Raw genomic sequence first — 17,051 nt, 5'->3', positions numbered from 1 at the left:
GCAAAATAGTATCTACGATGTTCTGTAGGAGTAGTTAATTAATTATTGTAACTATATATTTTCAAAAACTGTCAATTTTCTCCCATAGCTTATTGTCAATTTCCATTAACGTAGCATGTAGCCATATACGTACTTTTTTGAAAATATGTGATTCTAGTTCTATTTTGAAATCCAAATGATCAAAAGAAAAGATCCAATTGCGGGAACTAATCGTTCATCTAATTTAAAAAAAATTATATATCATGCTTCAAAGTGAAAAATAAAGAGGAGAAATGAAGTATAACATAACCGGGGCAGGGCGGGGTAGGGCAGGGCAGGGCAGGGTAAATTTTTTGAAAATGCTAAACGGGGCAGGGCAAGATAGGTTGAAATCTTTGCAGGTCAAGGCTTGCCCTGCCCTGAGTCCGCAACTTAAATGACCCAAAAAAGTGACAGGAGGTACTAAAATAAACCGTTAAAAAAAGTTACAAAAGTACCTTTTGCGCACTAAATTAGTGCGCAATAGGGGTATAAAAAAAATGGGTGCCCTTCTTCTTTCCCATTGATCGGTCCCCTCACCATTTTTAAAAACCAAAACGATCAACAACGACTTTCCAGTGGTCCCCGCATTAAAAAAACATCATTTTCATGTTATTTTTTAACCCGAAAATCTATATTCTTGGTAGTTATTTCACTACGAATTTTCTATTACATTATTACATATATTATTATTCTAAGCATGATTGCTTGTAATAGTTGTGGATTTCGAAAATAAAATTACTCACTTTTTTTTTGCACAAATGGGGCTGTCCACTGCCCCTTTTTCGGGGTTTTTTTTTTTGAATTTTTTATTACCATTGCCCCTTTTTCGGGTTATTTTTTTAATTTTTTTATTAATTAATTGTTAATTGTTTGTTAGGTAATTATTTATTTGTTAATTTTTTATTAATTAATTCTTAATTGTTTTTTGTTAATATTTTATTAATTAATCCTTAATTGTTCGTTAGTTAATTATTTATTTAGTATTTCTTAATTGTTGGATTATCTAATTATTTATTAAATATTTGTTAACAGTTTCATTAGTTAATTGTTTATTTGTTAACTATTTATTAATTATTTGCTAGCTAACTGTTAATTATATGACAATGAATTGTTAATCTTTATATTTTTATTTGTGAAACATTTGTTAATTTAGGATTGAACATCCTTAGTTTAGAATTGAACATCCTTAGTTTAGGTTTGAACATCCTTAGTTAAACCTTACTATCCTTAATATTATATTTGTTAGTTAATTGTATTTAATCCTTAGTTTAGGTTTGACCATCCTTAGTTTAAAATTTAAAATAGCATTAATATAATATTAGTAATTAATTGTAGTTAGTATAATAATTAATTAATAATTATTAATTCGCAAATTTAGATAGTTAATATAATTGCCCGTTAAAGTCTTAGTTTCTTAGTATAATTTAACATCCTTAGTCTAGGATTAAACATCCTTAGTTTAGGTTTGAACTTCCTTAGTTTAGGATTGAACATCCTTAGTATAATTTTTTTTATAAAAGATTACATAATTAATATTACATGTTAATGATTAATTAAAAATTCGTAAAACAAATACGACACCTCCATGGATCTTGCCCCCTTCATCCAGGGTCCTTCGAGCCAAAGGTACTTCATCTACAACAGCAGCATAGGTCCTAGCTAGTATGGGATTTAGATTTAGATGCCAGCCGCTTGGTCCGTCCTCGGTTGGTGGAACAAGCATGGCATATTTTAGGCGTTCGGCCCCCATATCGTCGCGTCTTAGATATATTATATTAGAGCAGTATCTACTGTTGTGTCGCTGCTGGTTGCGTACAACATGATAGGGATCTTGTGATACCCATGATTGAGCGATGGCGACCGGAGACCAACACATTTCATCTCTGCACTAGTGAGGCCACCATCACCCTTCAGGATGTGGAGGTCATTTATGGTCCACAGGTATATGGACGCACGTTGTATACTAAGGAGCCTTAGCAGAAGCCGTCGTATTGGCAGGAGTTGAATAGGCTCACTGATTTCGCTCCTCAGGAGGGTGATATATGATGACAGAGTCGGGTGTTGATGCATTCCCTCTTTACTCACTTGCGCCTCATAGCCATGGAGCATCAATTACAGAGGACACACCTCATGTGGATATTGACCGACGTGCTCGTTTGTACCTTCTCATCATATTTGGGGGAATCCTATTCCCGAACACATCGGGTTCCAATGTGAGCTTGAGGTATCTGCTATTTCTGGAGCATCTGAGCGAGTTGGGATGTTACAATTGGGGCGTTGCTGTTCTGTCTTACATAGAGCGCTGCGGTTCTGGCTTACATGTATCGAGGATTCTATCTAGTGTCTATGGGCTTGAGGACCGATGTCGCTGCATTTTGCCTGCTCCTCAGGTAATATATCTAAGTGTGTGTAATTTTATTCTGAATATAGCTTTTTAAAATGACGGCTAATAATTTTTTTTAAATGACCCTTCAGATATGAGTGTGGACTAGGATGAGACCTTTTCAGCCCAAAGCTGCTCGCCCTTCAGTTGACTATATTGTTGAGGCGATGCCATACGCACGGAGATTGACGAGAGGCGTAATTCAAGATGTGGTACACACCACAGAGTTCTCCTGTCCAGGGATCAGCTAGATCGTACGACGTCGGACACGGTAAGTGTTATATCCCGTATTTTGTACGTTGGATTATTCGTGAGCTGAGGTAGGGTCCACATGTCGAGTTTTTTTTAAAAGACATATGACAAGTTATATGGATAATATATGTGAAGTTAAACACAACTCAAGAAGGACCCTTGAGCCAAATCAAAGTGGAAGTCCTCCAAAAAAAAAATGTTTTTAAGTTTCGTTTTTGGGTGATCTGACTTTAGGAGGCCATAACCCCATCAGTATTTGGGAATATGGGAAAACTCCCAAAATGAAAGTTGTAGATAATTGAAATAACTTTCCAACCATAGGTCGTGGGCCTGCATGTGATATCGAGACAAGGAGATATGGACGTTTTAAGGCAGAAAGGTCGAGCTGGGCAGTGGGTTCGGCCCAACCCGATTCCAAGTCGGGTCAGGCCCATTACCCATGCCATTTAAAGGAAATTTTCAGCCTTTAGCTTCATTTTTACACCAGAAAAATCCAGAAACTTTGAGAGAGAGAGAGAGAGAGAGAGAGAGAGAGAGAGAGAGGAGAGTTAGAGAGAGAAAGTGGAGAATCGATCAAGTTCGAGGCCCCGAATCCCAAGGCTCGTGAAGGATAAAGTGTAGTATGAGTTATCATCGTCGTTTTAAGCTAAATATTAATTTTGGGGGATGATATTTTCGTGGTTGAGCTGCTGCTAAGGTATGTATAAGATTCCTTTTATGTTATTAAAGAATTTATTTAGAGTTTTAACGGATTAGAACGGAGAAAATAGTGTTATAAACTCGTTTGTTGTTTTGTTGAGATTTATGGATTAAGGGGCTGTTTTAGGTGGATTAAATGGATGGAATTAGCCGAGTTATGATGTATTATAATTGTTGATATTGTTGTTGATGTTGTTGATAAGTTGTTGTTCTTGAATTTGGGAGAATAAAGTGTATGAAGATATTGTATACAAAGCGTATACCGGGATGTTTTATATGATTTTCGTGGCTGTTTTGTGACAATATTTTGGGGCTGTTTTATATGATTTTCGTGGCTGTTTTGTGACAATATTTTGAGGCTGTTTTATATGATTTTCGTGGCTGTTTTGTGACAATATTTTGGGGCTGTTTTATATGATTTTCGTGGCTGTTTTGTGACGATATTTTGGGGCTGTTTGGTATGATATTTGTGGCTGTGTTTGTGATGATATTTTGGGGACTGTTTGATGGTTGTTATGAACTGTTTTGTGGGCTGGAATACCGGGGGATTGGCTGTAGTAGCAGTTGTTGTTGTTATACTATGGATATACGGAAATAAAGAAGTGTATACAAATATTGGCATCCGAATGTATATTAGGCTGTTTTGGAAGTAATTTAAGGATGGATTTAATTCTAGTTTGATATGAAATTGTTGGTATTTTGATTGATGTTTGGCTAAATTGGAATTTCGAGGATTATTAAGTTTGTAGGGGAAATGCTGCCCGAATTTTGTTAAGTTTCATTCGTACTTGGATTGGTTAGTAAGTGATGTGGATAATCTAACTGTGGCCTATGTTATCTTAATTTTAGACCTACGAGCTCGAGAAGTAGACGTTGGACATTTAGATAGAGTTTAAGGTATGTAAAGCTAACCCTTTTTTTTTTTTGGCATGGTCTTTATGAAACAAACAAACGACGAGTATATGAATCCAAAGAAGCTCTTATTTTTAGAGACACTAGGATGACTAATGTTCTTGATTCCCAGAACTTATATTATTATGTCTTGATACATGCGTATGATCCCAGCCGTCATATTTTGGTATAATTCATATTTTGGTATAATTCACATTTTAGTATAATCCATATTTTGGTATAATCCATAGTAACATTCGAAGGGTACTTGATATGATTATTGTCATGATTATCAAATGATGGTTCATTTTGATTATTCTATTAAGTCTCAGATATGACTTAGTTTGCATATGGTTTCTCACTACTCTACTTGTGCATGTCTCAATATGTCTTTCACCGAATCTCGGGCCGGGTATGTATTCGTGCATAGTTCACTGCATTGTTCACCGAGTCCCTCACTAGAGGGATGGGTACGGTATATGTATATGATGATATGATAATATGATGATATGATGATATGATTATGGCACCGAGTCCCATGATGGGCCGGGTATGATATACGTGTACACGACTTTATTCACCGAGTCCCATAATGGGCCGGGTATGGTATATGATAATGATATGCATGATTTTATTTCGTAATGCACAGGTATAGTGATTTCTTGATTATCATACTTGTCTCCTGGAACCTCTACTTCAGTTATGATCTTCCTTAATGTATTTTATACTTTATATACTCAGTATACATCTCGTACTGACCCCCTTTCTTCGGGGGGGGGGGGGGGGGCTGCGTTTCATGCCCGCAGGTGTAGATACTCGCTTTGGTGATCCTCCAGCTTAGGACTTCTACTCAGATGTCTTGGAATGCTCCATTGTTCCAGAGTCTAGACTTTTGGTACAGGTCCTTTTGATGTATATATATGTTTATCCAGGGGTACGGCGGGCCCCTGTCCCGTCATATGTCACTGTTGATACTCTTAGAGGTCTGTAGACATATGTGTGGGTTGTGTACAGGTGTTGTTCGGCTGTGTTAGCATGACTCATATTTGGGACGTTCCCATATGTAATAACAACCTTGTCAGCTTGCATGTATATTTTGGGATGTTCCCGTATGGAATGGCAGCCTTGCCGGCTTGTGTATTATGTCATGTTTGATTGGTTGTGACTCCTCAAGAGACAGGTTATCTTAATATATGCATGTGACGTTCTGAGATAACGTTATGTTTTCACAAAGCTTTCATATTATGTTTAGTTTCAGTTTGATGATGTCTAACAGATATGTATACGAGTGTCCAGCTCGGGCACTAGTCAAGGCCCATGGGATTGGGTCGTGACAGTAAGTTCTTTTTATTTAACATTAGTATGTTTTTTTTTAATACTTTTTTAGTCTTTTATTATTAACTAATTTAATTCTTTTTACAGGCTTTTATATGGACGCCGTATGATCAGATTTTAGATCAGCTGCCGACATTTTGTAGGGCTGGTATGCACACATGGATGTCGTGGTGTCCGTTGATATATATGGATATTGTTGAGGATCACGCGCCCGACCGTATGTTATGACAGTTCGGCCATGTACAGAATATACCTGAGCAGGTTACTTGGGAGCAAGACCATTATTCGTGGGACAAGCGTGTTACCATCATTGATGCATGACGGGCCTTTATGTAGCTCCAAGTCTATCTTTCTATAGTTTTGTCTTTAGAAATAAATTAGTTAGCAGAAATAGTATCAGCTCCAATGAAAAAAAAATATTACGCCCTAACTCGCCCTATTGTCATCCCTATCAATAGTTGTATCAACATCCTGACTCAGTAATTTCTTAAATTTGCCTGTCCTTTCAATTATGAGATCATGAGCTATGACCCTTAAGCAGTGGCAGGGCTAAATTTTTCACTAAGAGGATTCAAAATATAAAAAAGTAAAAGTCAAGGGATTCAATACATACTAATATATGTAAAAACATTATTTTAACCTGGAATATAATGTATAATTTTTGGATGAATTTGGAATTTGGATGAACCCCTTTTGGTACCCTAGCTCTACCCATGTCCTTAAGTATTTGTTTCTGTTGTAAACTGAACAATGCAGCTAAGTATGGATGCCAGAAAGGTTAATGCATTTGTCATGATCTTTTTGAGCTTATCTCTCAAGTCCGATCTTTTCATTGGAGCTGAGACTATTTCTGCAAAACTATAGTCAGAGGCAAATCCAAGAATTTGAGACTTCGAGTGCCACACTATTTTGAGCTTCGATTTGATCCATTTTGGGCTTCGATTCAGGTCATTCAGCCTTCCAGTTTACATAGACAAACCGATTACCACACTATTTTGGCCTTCGACTTGAGTTAATTTGAGCTTTGGTTCAGATTATTCGTCTTAGCTACAAGTATTTAGCTCTAGCTCTCTAATTTTCTTAGCTATCGTTACATTTTTTAACTCGTGGAAAGTGGAAAGGCAGAAGCGTCGACTTTCTCGATGCGTTCCATAGTTAATTCCGTAAACAAGGGAATGACCCATGGCATCAGTTGACTTAAACGAGTTGGGGAACGAAGCAACTTCCATTTGTATAGACAAACCGATTGTCACACTATTTTGGGTTTCAACTTGATTTATTTTTTCTACCGCCGAGGTTCATGTTATTCATCTTTTCGATTTATATAGACATCGATTAAACGAAATAATTTAATAATTATGACAATTTTAAACAAAACATAAAACTTCAATAGTATTACTAATATCAACAAAAATATATTATCCATTTATAATTGTACTTGACGAGTTATTATATTCTGAAGCTATTAGCTAACTCAAGACTAATCAACTAGAACTACAACTAGAACTCTACTAAAAAAAAAAAAAACTTAACACTATGAACTATAAACAGAAGCAAGGATTAATAAAATTTAAAAAGTCAATTGAGTCATAAGGGAAAAAAAAAAGGTCAGCAGCAGATAAATAAAAAGAAACAAGGAAACGAAAGTAAACAAGAAGAATAGAAAAAGAAAATAAGAAAAATGGAGAACTTAGAAAAAAGAAGAGTCTTTTTAAGAGAATTGGTGTAAGTTGGGTTTTTCTCCCTTTTTCGATTAAGGTAAAGAGTTAGCTCAATTTACCAACTATTCTTGGAATCTGAGCGTTGTAATTAGTATTCACTGCTAATTGTGTTCTGAACATTAGGATATATGTTTATGACAAAGCTGTAATTCCATTTAGGAACGGATAATGCTTCATGTAATCCCCATAGGTAAAGGTTCCTTTTTTATTCAGGCATTTGTGTCACTCATAATTGTGGTGATGATAGATCCCAGTGGAGGTAAAATGCTGTGTGATTTCTTCCAATCTATTTAGTAATCCTTGGTGCATAGAGTTATTTGGTACATGGCGAGGTTTGTGCGCAAGCTGACATGAACACCATGGTACATAATTGTGGTGATGGTGTGATGCAGTAGAGATTTAAGTAAAGTCATTCTCTTCTTCTTGTGCTAATTTTTGTTTGTGCTTCCAAGGATTTGAGTCTATTGGAGGTAATGGTGAGTTGGCATTGATGATGGATCCTTTCTGATGTTTCTATAATAAGCGTGTACAAAGACATCCAGTTAAAATCACTGATTAATTTATCTTACGCCCATTTTTCTTTATTAATATTTAAGATGTGTGAATCTAAATGTTAGATGTATCTAGATTTGAACACTTATTAAGGATGTTTGCTTTCTTAATAGGTGATATGAGAGCAATGTAAGAATAAATGATCTACTGTCTCTAAGTCATTTTCGCAGATTGAAGTGTGGAGATGAGTCTTGAGAGTTGAAAAGATAAGCCTCGAGAGTTGAGACGTCTAAGGTTATACTCATTACTGGGAGATAAACCATCAGCAGAGGAAAAAAAGTTCAGAGTAATAGCTATTAGCTACATAGATAATTGCTTTATATAAGCATGTAAGGTCGTCGGTACATCACGCAAATGGGCTGCTTTCCATTGAAGCTAGGCAACCATTATTTAACTAAACATATATATATATAAGTAACGAAGACAGCTTTTATTCCTGTAATTCTCTAGCTAGTTAAAACTGATTGGGTATTTTGGCTGCCTGTTTGGTGAAAATAGTCCAAAATGCTTCTCAAGTTCAGGGCTTTTCTGATCTTCATCAAACAAAGCAAAAATATAAGTCTCTATTGGCCTGGAAGGCCTTTTAGGACTCCCTTCTTTCACATGCTTAATCAAGTTGTTGTTGTAAGTCCTTGCATTGTCAATGGAGGTCAATTGACCTGCTCCAGCTGAAGGCCAACCACTTTCTGATACAACAATTTCCAAAGACGAACCACCGGCCTTTTCAAGGGCCGAGTATGTGGCATCTAAGAGGGCATCAAACAGGTTTCGGTATCCTTTTCCATTATCATTGACCACAACTCCAGGTGATGTAAATAGCGCGTACTCAAGCTTAATTTCTCGATTGTTTGCTATTGCAAAATAAGGATAAATGTTGACGAGCAATGGTGAGCGGTTGGCTACTAGGAAGCTGATGATGGGATCAATAAATTGTCGGACATCATCTCTAAATTTGCCTTTTGATGGAGGAAAAGTGTCTGTAGTAAGTCCGGTTTCAATAGCAGTGGAAACTTTAATCTGGTTTCCAAGACCAGCACCAGAAATTGCGTTTTGAATGTTTCTCATGGCATTGAGCAAGAAAGGTACATACTGCTGGGTGTTACCATTTAATGGACTGATTTCGTTTCCAACTGCTATATACCTGAACCTGACATTACCATAGTTCTTGACATTGTTTTGGACCCAGGTATTCGCATTCGCTTGGCTAGAAGCGATATTCCGAAGGTCGGGGTTTGGCACGCCTAACATGAGTTCAATATTGGAGCCTCTGAGGGCTTGGAGAGTGTCTTGTTGAGGATCGTAGATTCTCATTCTTCGTATGTTATTTCGGTTGCATAGAGCCACAACATCTGCTGGAGATGGTAATCCATTCCCATTTCTTCCATAACAAACTCCTGTTTGTGCACCTACATAGCATTTCTGTCTATTAGCTCATGAATCTATCTACTACTAGATCGACTGGAGTATCAAGACAACCAGAAACATATACATATTATGTACACCGTCATTATAAAGAAATTTTACACTATCAGGTCATTCAAAGGATATGTACAAGTAAGTCTCCTTAAAATATGAGATTTGTAATCTTGAAAATAAAATAGGTTACCTGCTACAAAAAAGTAAACGTGACCTGATAGTGTAAGAATTCTTTACACTGACGGTGAAAACTTAAAACTCATAATTGAAAAAGAAAATGGATACATAATCATGTCGAGGAAAAAGTTGAGAATAAAGAGCTACATGCGTCTGCAACATGCAAATTTATAGACAGGCTACGTTAGTGTTTGCTATGTATATTAAAAAGAGAGCAGACAGACCTGTGAAATTTGCGGTAGCCAATATAAGTACCACCAGCAGAACTGCAGTAACTGGAAAATGCGGTTTTGTAGAAGCCATGGCAAAGAAAGACAAATTGGGCTATGGCTGAAATAGCAGGAAACCTTACCTATTTATAGTGGAACATGGAAAATGCAGAAACTTACGACAATGAGAGAAATTCTTAGTATTGCCATAGGTTTGAAAAGTCTGCAACCCCTAAATTTCCTTGGTGAGAATGACTTATGAGTAGCACTAGAGGAAATGTGGAACTTGTTAGCAGCCTTACCATTAATTAATGCATTAACCATTGGAAAAAAAATTGGCAGACTTTTCTCTTAGGATTAAAGAAGAATATCTATTACGGGGCTGCAAGGTTGAAGTCTTGCAATGATCTTCAAGAGAAAACTAGTACAAACTTGCTTTAGGCCTCTAGGCTGAGTGTAATATTTTAACAATTCAAAGTTCTATGAGAATAGACTAGCTGAGTAGTGAGTAGCATGGCACCCTGAAAATGCAATGGCGTACATACGAAGATTTTTGCACAAGCAGTGTCGATCTATCATCACAATTCAGCTTGTACACGGATTCTAGTCTTGAGTTAAAATGTGTTCCCATTTCAAATTAATGTTTATTTTGCATTGTTTTTCAGTGGTATTGGTCTTTTGTATGTACATTTACTACTTTTTAGGAATACATACATGTGTGTGTGTATATACATATTGCCTTCAAACGGTGTCTGATGATGCCACTTGGTTGAAGATGTCTCATCTATGTTCAGATGGCATCATTTGGAGATTCTTGAAGAGCCCTCAAGAAGAGGCAACATATTATTTGTAGAAGTACTTAGTCTCTAGCCATATTTAGCATGATATTATTGACTTAAGTAATACTAAATACTAAGCAACTTGATTATGTATTGAAAAATTTCCATCTGAATTAGGATTTCCAATAGAAATTCTAGATGTGTTAGGTTCGAATCCATGAAGGACTTGAAACTCGGATGGAGAAAATCGAAGACAAAAACAAAATGAGGATTATCTATCTTGTTTTTCTTTTTGTGGGGCTTGAATAAAATCTAATGGTACCAAAATGTAAATAAGGTTATGTAGTTAGTGAAAGTGAAATTAAAAAAATAAAAAGAAGTATAAATCTCGATATCCATCATAAATATTCCATGTCTTGCTGTCTATAAAATTCCGGACACTGGCATAACAAATTGAGCGGTCTGCTGGTTTTTTTTTTCCCACTGTATAATTTTTTCAAACATAAATGCGAGTAAAAATTAATCAAATCTTTATTGAGAATTGAGATACTTAAAAAGTTAAATGAAACAGTTGATTAAAACAGGGGAGTACTCTAAATATAATGCTTTCTTGGGCTTTTAACGTTATGCTATTGGGCCAAAGCTTTTTCCAGTTTCCCCTAGGATTTCTTACACAACGCATTCGCATTCATTTAGCAATCAATTAATTATTCAAGACCCAATCCTAATAGGGTTATGGTTTGCTAATCCAATTCCTTTTGGATTGAAGACCCAATTCTCATAGGATTATGATTTGCTAATCCAATTCCTTTTGGATTCAAGATCCAATCCTCATAGGATTATAGTTTGGTATATTTTGTAAAACCAGTTGCTACCAGAGTCTAGCGAAAATGCTTTGCTTCTGGAATATTAACACAAGGACCCACATTCATCACGTTTAAGGAAGGTCCAGATCTCTATGTTACAGCAGGTTTGCAGGATAGTATGCTTAATAGTTCCTTCGATACTATTGGTTTTCCACTTAATTATGGAAAAGCTGCGTACTTCGTCATTTTGGATCCCTTACAATGATATCTTCTCAAATAATGCTCCAGACACCATATCATATCATCATATCTATCTATATTATCAAAAACGCATGAATATAAATGTTGGTTGATCAAAATATCCTTCAAGTATTGAACGACTTTTATACTCTCAAAAAGTTAAAATGTATTATTGAAAAATAATTACTGGTTGAATAAGAATGTAATATCTAAATCTCATCCTAATACAAATTTGCATGTAATTCGTCTGCCATGTGTTAGAGAGATGTCACGTGATGTGCAGCATCTTGTAGACTCCAAAGATTAGCCACCACCTGCTAATATCTTAGTGTCTTTGTAGGATTGTGTAAAAGAAGTTGTATTAGACTAATCTATGTAAAGATAAGAATAAGTATCAGTAGTAGGGCTCCTATGTACAGAAAGCATAAATATGCCTTCTCTTGTACCGTAATGATCATCAGCAATAGAACGAGTTCTCTACATTGTTGTTTTGCATATTTCTTCACCATGAAGTGTCCTCATCTATATATAATATAAAGCTAGGCATAGATAAGGTGATGTGACACCTCTCTATGACTAGCATTCTCATTTATCTTTTTTCTCAATTTTTTGACATTTTCCTCTCATTTCTCTATTTTACTAAATAAATTGTTAAATGTTTCATCCCTCTACCCATAATAATGACTCACTCACCATATTTAATAACATTTGCAATCAGATATTTCATATTCCATAACATTTTTTTCTAATGAATCGTGTAGCAATTTTTTCATTTTTGTAACCTCTACTTACAATTGTATTTAATGTGCATTCATTCCTCACAATTAAGCTGATTATTAATTCTTATATATGCCTCTTAATATTTCTTATGCACTATATAGGATTGCAGTGAATCTTGTGCGTATACTCTAATTTGTGTTCGTATGCTCTAATTTACTATTCGTTTATTTTTAGCAATATATGTTATTGAAAAACGAGAGGAAGTTGTGGAAAGGGAGGTTAGTCTACAGAGACTTCAAATAAACACACAAGGTATGTGGGGTGTGGTATTATCTTCAATCTGCTTTGCAGCTTTTATGCTTAATTGTACCACCTATTTGCAGAAGTGATATTGCCATTTGACAACACACAATTAAATTACACTTTTTTTTTTTTTTGCATCACGACAGGAGAAAACATTTTATGATATGCCTGCTCTCTATGTAATAGTGATTGCGTTCTAAGTTATATGATTACATGCTCCTATGAATTAACCTCCACAGATAGTACTGGAAAAGAAACAATTCAGTAATTCATTAAAAGTTGGGTTGTGCCGAATGAGGTAATTTTCAAGGTTACACCTCAAATATATCTATTAAACAGGAATTCTTTAATTAATGAACCTTGAAATTTATAAGCGGTACAAATCTTTTCCTGTAAATGAGGTGTTCTATATATATAATTTCGCATTATAATCTATATTATTAAATGTAAAGCTTATATTATCATCTACAATAATGATTGATAATGCCAAAATTTATAACTCAAACATAAATTTATATATTACATCCTATTAGTTTCACTTTTAAAGGGAAATAAAATTTCATCTTATCCTAATGTCTTACCATTTGGTGTCACGGTCCTATTATTTAATTCACATTGAAATATTCTTAATATCTATTTACATGAATCTATCTTTTTATTATTTTTAATATTCAATATTAGGAAAAGACTATTGAAAATTCAATTATCATCGTGTCTTTTTTTACTGCGTGAAGCGCGGACATATTTACTAGTACTAATATAATACCGGTTGGGTTACTTGAATTTTAAATAACGAAGCTTTTTCCTACTTAAACCAAGTCACTTAATGATGATTTTTGCTAAATCTTGGACGTTGGACAATTCAAAGATGACACATGTAATTTAGTCTGTTTAGTCAGATTCCAATGTCTTTTAGAATTAGAAGGAGCTAGGCATGTGGAGCATCAATTTATATTTTTATGTTTGAATGAAATTATAATAGTTCGAATGTCTAAAAGAGGGGGTTGAATTATTTTAAAAAAATATTAATCTTACAACACTATTAAAAAGCGGTAATTTACGGAGATTGAATTATAAAAGCATGATTATAAATATTAATTTATCAAAAGATTCTTTAAATATTGAACACTTTTGTACTCTTTACTATATTAATTTAGACAAGAACATACAAGAAAAGGACACAACTGAAATAATACAAATTAAGAAAAATATTGTATGTTAGGATCACGTTACACATCAGGATAACAGATGTTGAACTTGTCTTTTAAATTTATATTATGCTATAGTGTAAGTTTTTTTTCTTTTTCTTATCAATAAATAGGTTGGGTTTGAAATCTAAGGCAGTCGGCTGACCATCTTCTATTTGCATATTATACAAGTATTTTTGCTGTTAGGACTCTTATTTTTATTTTCTTTTTCATGTTTAATTAACAAAAGTTTTTCAACACTTCAATTTTTCCGAAAGATGTAAATATTCCTAGCCAACCTTGATTGTGAGGCCCTCCGATGATCAATTGAATTTTTTATTTGAAGATTCTACACAATTTCATTTCGACTTTGAAAATTTTTGGAAGCTTTCTTTTCTCGGAAACTGTAATTACTTTTGCTTAATTTTAAGGAAACGACAATAATAAATTATTATAATTACAAATTATATTGTCTAATATTTCTTACTACGATTGAGAATTGACGGGGATAATGTGCTATATCACTAAAAAAAGTGGTAATTTGCAGAGGTTGAAAGTTCAATTCCCAAAAGTTATAAACCTCCACTATTTACTGTTAGCAGAAAATAGCGGAGGTCTTTAACCTTCGCGAGTTGCACTTTTAACTTCCTTAGATAACAGTATTTTTGTGATTATAAAAAGTATGAATATTAAACGACTTTTATGCCCTTATTTTAAATATAGAATTGTAATATTTAAGACTTTTAAATCAACTAAAGTAGGAGTAATAACGATTTTCAACACTTTGTATCTGTAAATGACAGTAAAGAAATGAATGGTTACTTAATCTCTAACATTGAATTATCGTAGTTGTAATATGTTTTATGTATGAAGAGAAATATCAATACCGTGAACATCAATTTCAAAGCAGTATTAAGTAGATACAATTCTATATTATAGTAGTAATATTTTTGTAACTCATAAGATGAATATGTATAATTACAAATAATATTATTTAATATTTTCTTACAATGATTGAGATTGCTTGGGAATAACGTGCAACTGCACGTTTATAGAGACTAGTTATACTAAAAGTGCGAAGAATCTAAACCAAAAGTTGAATTATGAAAAAGCTCATCAAAAGTTGATTGACATTTTTCCCCGTAAAAAAAAAAAAGTGAAAATATTTTATATATAATGAATAAAAGTACTGGATAAAATTAAGGCACATACAAATATTATGTACAGATGATGTACTTGCTTGCTTGCTTTTAATTTAATGATTAAAATTCCAACGTAGCTATTCAATTGGGAGTTACAATGTTGAAACTCATGTATTTATTTGTTCATTTATTTTATTTTAATTGCCTACAAAGTCTCTGAATACAATTTATCAACTTTCCCCCTTCCCCAATTTTTTTTTTCTTTCTGTGTGTCAAATTGTTTCTTTAATAGATACCAATCTGTTGGCTTCTCCTTTTCCCTCCAATCAGAATCTTCTTAGATTGAAACTAAATTTTCATTATTTTCCTGTAAATGTTTTATATTTAATAGCTCCAAAAATATCTAATTAATTGCTTCTTTTTATTGTCCCTTATTTAAGGTCTTCAATTAGGCAAGAAACTGATCATGAAGACTAAAGGTCAGGACAATCTGATTGATTGAGGTGAGTAGGAAGATGATGAATCTTTTTTTTTTCCCCTCTCAAAAGTTTCTAACAGTTTAATACTTTTCAGCTTTCTTTACCTAAATTTACCTATTTAAAGTGACCTATGAAGGGCAAATGAATCTAGCTCTTCTTATGCAGTTTCTCTTCGTTTTCCTTATGTGTTTTTCACTTTCATTTTTGCAATGACCATACAAATGGCCCTACTCTTTCAACTATAAGACAAAATTCAAGTTAATGGGACAAACTCTTGCCTGATTGATTCCACATATGTTTTGCAATTGATGGAGCGAAATGGCTGGTATTCATGGAGTGAAGCACTAGGTTAATTTTGTTTAAATTGGTCACATGTATTATGATTTTTTTACTACAAATTTTAAAATTGATATACTGCCAACCGTTTGTTTATATATTGTTGTTTTACATTCTTTTCATGTCTAACTTTGGCTTGGAGTTCTCTTTGTACCTCAACAAATTTCACCCCTTCACATAGGTGTAGTTCAGATTGTGGTACGTTTGATATGGGAAACTATATTTCGAAAAAATGCTTTTCTTAATGAGTTGTTTTCTTTTGTTGCCCTAAATTATTATACATGTATTGTTTGTACAAACTGATTATTTAGTTCCATAAGAGTTTAAATTTTGAATTCGTGCAAATTGAAAATGAACTTTTATAAGTCCACGCAAGTTTTTTAGGATGCTAGAACTATTCAATTCACCAATTCTCTTTTGAAAATTTGCTCATATATCCACCATCCTTTTATTTTTCCTTCTTTTGTTGTTTAATTTAGGGAGAATTATTTTATAATTAAAACATAATTGTCAATATAATATAATTTTTTGTATTCATGAAGACGAGATACACGCGCAACGTGCGTAACCAAAGATTATTATATGAAAAATAATATTTTTGATGAATGTTCTTTTCTCTTTAGATTACAAGCTAAAGTGGAGAGGTATAAGTTCCACGTATGATGAGACCGCTGCCATATTGGAGAACCGGGATATATTGATTTTTAAGATACCAGAGTTCGTCACTAGCATGAAGGATTGTCCATCATTTATCTTCCGATACAGATTGGTTGAAGACTTTTGAGTATTACCAAGGTTACTTATCTATCCGATATGGAATTCACAGAAAGTATACCAATACGGAACCACCCTATAATTTTGAGGCATGGAGAAAGACTCAAAGATAGCTGGATTCGTGGATTGTTGAGCTTCAAGCTTTGTAGAAGGAATTAAGTAGTGATCAAGAAGACGAGACTTGAAGCCGGTGCATTGTCTAAGCATTCTAATTTCTTGGACATGTTTTCAACGTGCAGGGAAGAATTTTCTGCAGGTTCTATTGTCTCAATTATTGTTCCCATGTTTACCATCAAACTTGTATTCTAGAATGACTTTTAAGAAATAGGTTTTGTCCCTATTGTCGATCGGAGTTGTAGTTACGCAAATTTGTTGCTATCACTTTAGAGATTTTTACTATAAAAAAAAGTCATTAACTATTGTACTTCCATCATCATCCAAAAATATGAAAAGCAAAACTAAGAAGGAAAATTGTTAGACATATTTGTTTCCTTCTTTGAATGGGGGTGCATGGCTTATTGCTTTCTCTTCTAAATTTCTATAAACAGCCGAAGAAAAATAAGATAAAAAGGTTTTCAATGAGTAATATTCAAACTTGTAAGATCATTTTCAAGAAATGTATCATGAAG

The 17,051-nt window shown here is 34.0% G+C and overlaps 1 protein-coding gene and 1 long non-coding RNA gene across 2 annotated transcripts; one reads left to right on the top strand and one right to left on the bottom strand.

Moving 5' to 3' along the window:
• Positions 1-8,134: 8,134 nt before the first annotated feature.
• Positions 8,135-9,825, bottom strand: LOC132607418 (glucan endo-1,3-beta-glucosidase, acidic-like). The gene is made up of 2 exons (XM_060321377.1): positions 9,672-9,825; positions 8,135-9,260 (listed from the first exon to the last, which is right to left on the bottom strand). Exons 1-2 carry the CDS (start codon positions 9,748-9,750, stop codon positions 8,305-8,307), a joined length of 1,035 nt encoding a protein of 344 aa, XP_060177360.1. The 5' UTR covers positions 9,751-9,825; the 3' UTR covers positions 8,135-8,304.
• Positions 9,078-16,841, top strand: LOC132607419 (uncharacterized). The gene is made up of 4 exons (XR_009570263.1): positions 9,078-9,215; positions 12,436-12,513; positions 15,274-15,336; positions 16,272-16,841. It is a non-coding gene; the product is annotated as an uncharacterized LOC132607419 (long non-coding RNA).
• The last annotated feature ends 210 nt before the right edge of the window (positions 16,842-17,051 follow it).

This window comes from Lycium barbarum, chromosome 8 (assembly GCF_019175385.1).
Source record: "Lycium barbarum isolate Lr01 chromosome 8, ASM1917538v2, whole genome shotgun sequence".
Classification (NCBI taxonomy): domain Eukaryota; kingdom Viridiplantae; phylum Streptophyta; class Magnoliopsida; order Solanales; family Solanaceae; genus Lycium; species Lycium barbarum.
The sequence above is the reverse complement of the archived record's forward strand: the minus strand, read 5'-3'. Positions and strand labels throughout refer to the sequence as shown.